General features: G+C 43.2%; 1 protein-coding gene across 1 annotated transcript in view; it reads left to right on the top strand.

Annotated features, from left to right (window-relative positions):
• The window catches only part of LOC140399731 (immunoglobulin superfamily member 1-like), a 49,411-nt gene extending 45,854 nt beyond the window's left edge, over window positions 1-3,557 (top strand). Inside the window, exon 5 of the mRNA XM_072489244.1 lies at window positions 3,142-3,557. Within this exon, the coding sequence (XP_072345345.1) occupies window positions 3,142-3,182 (41 nt within the window). The 3' untranslated portion in view covers window positions 3,183-3,557. The remainder of the gene's footprint in view (window positions 1-3,141) is intronic.
• Window positions 3,558-6,725: the final 3,168 nt, after the last annotated feature.

Raw genomic sequence — 6,725 nt, forward strand, 5'->3', positions numbered from 1 at the left:
CCAATGTGTGCAGGAGTGTTTCCTGACACAGTATGTAGAGAGACCAAAGAGAGGCGAGGCAATATAGGATTTGGAAAAACTGTTTAGCACAGGGCTAAATCGCTGGCTTTGAAAGCAGACCAAGGCAGGCCAGCAGCACGGTTCGATTCACGTAACAGCCTCCCCGAACAGGCGCCGGAATGTGGCGACTAGGTGCTTTTCACAGTAACTTCACTGGGGCTGTTTAGCACAGGTCTAAATAGACCAAGGCAAGCCAGCAGCACGGTTCAATTGCCGTACGAGCCTCCCCGAACAGGCGCCGGAATGTGGCGACTAGGGGCTTTCCACAGTAACTTCATTTGAAGCCTGCTTGTGACAATAAGCGATTTTCATTTCATTTCATTCATTTCATTTTAATTTGGTACTGGGTAATGAACCAGGACAGATTTTAGATTTGGAGGTAGGTGAGCACTTTGGTAATAGTGACCACAATTCCATTACGTTTACTTTAGAGATGGAAAGGGATAGGTATATACCGCAGGGCAAGATTTATATCTGGGGGAAAGGCAATTCTGATGCGATGAGGCAAGACCTAGGATGCATCGGATGGAGAGGAAAACTGCAGGGGATGGACACAATGGAAATGTGGAGCTTGTTCAAGGAACAGCTACTGCGTGTCCTTGATAAGTATGTACCTGTCAAGCAGAGAGGAAGTAGTCGAGCAAGGGAACCGTGGTTTACGAAAGCAGTCGAAACACTTGTCAAGAGGAAGACGGAGGCTTATGTAAAGATGAGACATTAAGGTTCAGTTAGGGCGCTCGAGAGTTACAAGATAGCTAGGAAGGACCTAAAGAGAGAGCTAAGAAGAGCCAGGAGGTGACATGAGAAGTCTTTGGCAGGTAGGGTCAAGAATAACCCTAAAGCTTTCTATAGATATGTCAGGAATAAACGAATGACTAGGGTAAGAGCAGGGCCAGTCAAGGACAGTAGTGGCAAGTTGTGCTTGGAGTCCGAGGAGATAGGAGAGGTGCTAAATGAATATTTTTCGTCAGTATTCACACAGGCAAAAGACAATGTTGTCGAGGAGAATACCGAGATTCAGGCAACTGGACTAGAAGGGCTTGAGGTTCATAAGGAGTAGGTGTTAGCAATTTTGGAATGTGTGAAAATAGATACGTCCCCTGGGCCGGACGAGATTTAGCCTCGGATTCTCTCCGAAGCTAGGGAGGAAATTGCTGAGCCTTTGGCTTTGATCTTGAAGTCATCTTTGTCTACATGAATAGTGCCAGAAGACTGGAGGATAGCAAATGTTGTCCCGTTGTTCAAGAAGGGGAGTAGAGACAACCCCGGTAACTATAGACCAGTGAGACGTACTTCTGTTGTGGGCAACATATTGGAACTTTATAAGAGATGGGATGTATAATCATCTGGAAAGGAATAATTTGAGTAGAGATAGTCAACACAGTTTTGTGAAGGGTAGGTCGTGCCTCACAAACGTTATTGAGTTCTTTGAGAAGGTGACCATCAGGTGGATGAGGGTAAAGCAGTTGATGTGGTGTCTATGGATTTCAGAAAAGCGTTTGATAAGGTTCCCTACAGTAGGCGACTGCAGAAAATACGGAGGCATGGGATTCAGGGCGATTTAGCAGTTTGGATCAGAAATTGGCTCGCTGGAAAAAGACAAAGGTGGTGGTTGATGGGAAATGTTCAGACTTGAGTCCAGTTACTAGTGGTGTACCACAAGGATATGTTTTGGGGCCACTGCTGTTTGTCATTTTTATAAATGATCTGGAGGAGGGCGTAGAAGGATGGGTGAGTAAATTTGCAGATGATAACTAAAGTCGGTGGAGTTGTGGACAGTGCGGAAGGATGTTACACGTTACAGAGGGACTGAGATGAGCTGCAGCGCTGGGCTGAGAGGTGGCAAATGGAGTTTAATGCAGAAAAGTGTGAGGTGATTCATTTTGGAAGGATTAACAGGAAGACAGAGTACTGGGCTAATGGTAAGATTCTTGGCAGTGTGGATGAGCAGAGAGATCTCGGTGTCCTTGTACATAGATCCCTGAAAGTTGCCACCCAGGTTGAGAGGGTTGTTAAGAAGGCTTACGGTGTGTTAGCTTTTATTGGTAGAGGGATTGAGTTTCGGAGACATGAGGTCATGTTGCAGCTGTAGAAAACTCTGGTGCGGCCGGATTTGGAGTATTGCATACAATTCTGGTCGCCGCATTATAAGAACGACGTGGAAGCATTGGAAAGGGTCAGAGGAGATTTATCAGAATGTTGCCTGGTCTGGAGGAAAGATCTATGAGGAAAGGCTGAGGGACTTGAGGCTGTTTTCGTTAGAGAGAAGAATGTTAAGAGGTGACTTAATTGAGGCACACTAGATGTTCAGAGGATTGGATAGGGTGGACAGTGAGTCTTTTTCCTCGGATTGTGATGTCTAGCACGAGGTGACATAGCTTTAAATTGAGGGGAGATAGATATAAGACAGATGTCAGAGGTATGTTCTTTACTCAGAGAGTAGTAAGGGTGTGGAATGCCCTGTCTGCAACAGTAGTGGACTCGCCAACACTAAGGGCATTCAAATGGTGACTGGATAGTCATCGGGACGATAATGGATTAGTGTCGATGGGCTTTAGAGTGATTTCACAGGTCGGTGCAACATCGAGGGCCGAAGGGCCTGTATTGCGCTGTAATGTTCAATGTTCCATGTTCTATAAAGTGAAGGAGGGGTATCAATTTTACGCACGAGAGTTTCCACATAAATTCAGAGGCAGGTAAGTTGATTGTAGAAATTTCTTGCTGTGGTCTATAATTGTTTAGTTGGTGAGTTAATATATGTTGCTTCCAGATGCAGTAAAATTACGATATTGACAGGGATGAAATTGTAGAATGTACTCTCAAAACGCGCTCTCGAGGCGACAACCGAGACGACGGCAGTCATATTATAATTAAAAAGGAACTGAACAGGTGAGAAATTGCCACAGCTAATCGTCACACAGGGTTCTTGCTGAAAGACATGGAAGCAGACGATTGTTTTTCACAATGGCGGCATTGCGCATCGGGAAGATTGTTGACCATTAATGTGTGCCTGTATAGGTTATTACGACGGGATGATATCAGAGATGTATTACTCACGATTATTCACCTTGTATTTGACAGGTGACGATGCTGATGCAGTTTATTGTGAAACAACAATGTGAAGCGACAATGAAGAGATCACAATGTGAAAAAACTCTATTAAATATGTCACACAAGTCTGGGACTTTTAACCATAGTTAAGTTTGTTATTGCTCAAAAATGCAGCAAAGGATGTAATTCAGGTTCGCCAATTACCAGTACGATGTCTCTGACTGATATATCTCCGCATGTGTGTTTACGTTTCAATGGGTCAGTGTGGGCGAAAATGTGTGCGTTTATTTGTGTATATGTGTGCAACTTTATGTGCATACGAACGAATTTAAATATAATATAATTATAACGGAATTACATATATGAGGTAAACAATTAATTTCCAATAGAAAATGTTGAAATGAAAAAATAAATATACAAATAAACAACATACATTTTTTTTTAAATTCAGTTCAATGTATTTTTGTTTTAGATCTTTTGTCCTGAAACACATTTAACCACTTCAGCAGACTGCTGAAGCTGATCCCTGGGGATATTTTCCATCATGGCACTTCTGATAAGGTTAGAATCCTCTTCAAGTGCATTGAAATGCATTCAAGAATCCTGTGCATTGTATGGCACATCGGAAAATTAGCAAGGAAATATTAACGAAACATCAGGTTCTGGGGCAACGTTTAGAGGATATGTGCGGGGGAATTATTTCAGAGGGCAGTTGATGCCTGAAACTCGCTGCTGGCGGACGCGGTGGAAGAAGGTACGGTAGTGACGTTTAAAGGGTGTTGACAAATACAGAATTGGATGCGAATTGAGGGATACGGACCCTGACAGATGAGAAGGTTTTCGGTTAGAATGCAAGAATGGTCGGCGCAAGCTTGCAGGGCCGATGGGTCTGTTCCTGTGCTGTATTTTTCTTTCTTTTTTGTTCCATATACAAGGGAAACAATATATTTGGACATGACTTCTTAAAATGAATGGCCAAATAAACAAAGAAAGAACACAAGCAACATAGCATAATCAGGTAAATGGAAATTAAATGTTTTGCCCTCGTGTCCTGAAACACAAGTTCTACAAAAAGCTGAAGATTGTGACTTTGGGGACATTTTCCATTAAGGAAAGGAGACAATATCTCCAAGGAAACAGCATTTCCCACACCTCAGAAAGTTCGCAAAGCGTTATCGGAGACATCATTGTGTGTCAGAACAAAGAACAAAGAACAAAGTAACGGACAGCACAGGGACAGGAACTCCGGCCCTCCAAGCCTCTGCCGACCATGCTGCCCGTCTAAACTAAACAATTCTACACTTCCGGGGTCCGAATCCCTCTATTCGTCGTTCCAGTGAGAACGAGCCGAGTTTATTCAACCTCTCCTCATAGCGAATGCCCTCCATACCAGGAAACATCCTGGTAAGTCGCTTTTGCACCCTCTATACAGCCTCCTCTGGTAGCGTGGCAACCAGAATTGAAAACTATACTCCAGGTGTGGGCTAATTAAGGTTCTATACAGCTGCAACATGACTTGCCAATTCTTATATTCAATGTCCCGGCCAATGAAGGCAAGCATGCCGTATGCCTTCTTGACTACCTCCTCCACCCGTGTTTCCCCTTTCAGTGACCTGTGGACCTGTACACATAGATCTCTCTGACTTTCAATACTCTTGAGGGTTCTACCATTCACTGTATATTCCCAACCTGCATTGGACCTTCCAAAATGCATTACCTCACATTTGTCCAGATTAAACTGCATCTGCCATCTCTCCGCCCAAGTCTCCAAACAATCTAAATCCTGCTAAATCCTCTGACAGTCCTCATCGCTATCCGCAATTCCACCAACCTTTGTGCCGTCTGTAATCTTACTAATCAGGCCAGTTACATTTTCCACGAAATCATTTACATATACTAAGAACAGCAAAGGTCCCAGCACTGATCCCTGCGGAACAACACTAGTCACAGCCTTCCAATCAGAAAAGCACCCTTCCATTGCTATCCTCTGCCTTCTATGACCTGACCAGTTCTGTACCAATCAAACTTTAATTTGACACAACAAAAGTTAGCAGACAGAACACTCATGATTCCATTCTTAGCGTTTACTGCATGAACGTTATGTCCTATATTAAGTGAAAGCATACGACTAGTTTTAAAGAATGTCACAGGGCAAGTTATATTTTATTGCAAATTCATATAGTAATGTCACAGGTAGAAAAAATCGGAAAGCCCTTCGGCACTCATAGGGATTGAAGAATAATCATCTACAATTGAAATTTCAAAAAATACACCTTGAATGAGTCAATGACATAAGCATTAATAGTGTAAAAGAAAATAAATAAAAAATGAAAAGATTCAAAATACCGTCTTAATAAGTTGGAACATTCTGGAGCAGCAATTCTAATCTACATTTGGAGAGGCTACGTTTGATCCGTCATAGCCACCATGGTTTTCTCAGAGGGATGTCGAGCCTAAGGAATGTGATTGCATTTCTCGAGGAGTTGATCAGATGTAAAGGTTAGGGTAGTGAACATAAGAACATAAGAACATAAGAACTAGGAGCAGGAGTAGGCCATCTGGCCCCTCGAGCCTGCTCCGCCATTCAATGAGATCATGGCTGATCTATTGTGGACTCAGCTCCACTTTCCGGCCCGAACACCATAACCCTTAATCCCTTTATTCTTCAAAAAACTATCTATCTTTATCTTAAAAACATTTAATGAAGGAGTCTCTACTGCTTCACTGGGCAAGGAATTCCATAGATTCACAACCGTTTGGGTGAAGAAGTTCCTCCTAAACTCAGTCCTAAATCTACTTCCCCTTATTTTGAGGCTATGCCCCCCCCCCCCCTAGTTCTGCATTCACCCGCCAGTGGAAACAACCTGCCCGCATCTATCCTATCGATTCCCTTCATAATTTTATATGTTTCTATAAGATCCCCCCCCCCCCCTCATCCTTCTGAATTCCAACGAGTACAGTCCCAGTCTTCTCAACCTCTCCTCGTAATCCAACCCCTTCAGCTCTGGGATTAACCTAGTGAATCTCCTCTGCACACCCTCCAGTGCCAGTACGTCCTTTCTCAAGTAAGGAGACCATAACTGAACACAATACTCCAGGTGTGGCCTCACTAACAACTTATACAATTGCAGCATAACCGCCCTAGTCTTAAAGTCCATCCCTCTAGCAATGAAGGACAACATTCCACTCGCCTTCTTAACCACCTCTTGCACCTGTAAACCAACATTTTGCGGCTCATGCACTAGCACACCCAGGTCTCTCTCTGCGCAGCAGCATGTTTTAATATTTTATCATTCAAATAATAATCCCTTTTGCTGTTATTCCTACCAAAATTGATAACCTCACATTTTTCACATTGTATCATCTCCCAGACACTAGCCCATTCATTTAACCTACCCAAATCCCTCTGTAGACTTCCAGTATCCTCTGCACTGTTTGCTTTACCAAAATAAATTGAAAGTATGATTTCAAATGGCATAATTGAAGTTTGTGGCAGCCAATGGAGCTCACCCATCGTGATTGTTCAATTTGCCTTCTTAATCACCTGTTGCACCTGAAAACCAACATTCTGCGACTCATGCACGAGCACACCCAGGTCTCTCTGCACAGCAGCA

This window comes from Scyliorhinus torazame, chromosome 23 (genome assembly GCF_047496885.1).
Source record: "Scyliorhinus torazame isolate Kashiwa2021f chromosome 23, sScyTor2.1, whole genome shotgun sequence".
NCBI classification, from domain to species: domain Eukaryota; kingdom Metazoa; phylum Chordata; class Chondrichthyes; order Carcharhiniformes; family Scyliorhinidae; genus Scyliorhinus; species Scyliorhinus torazame.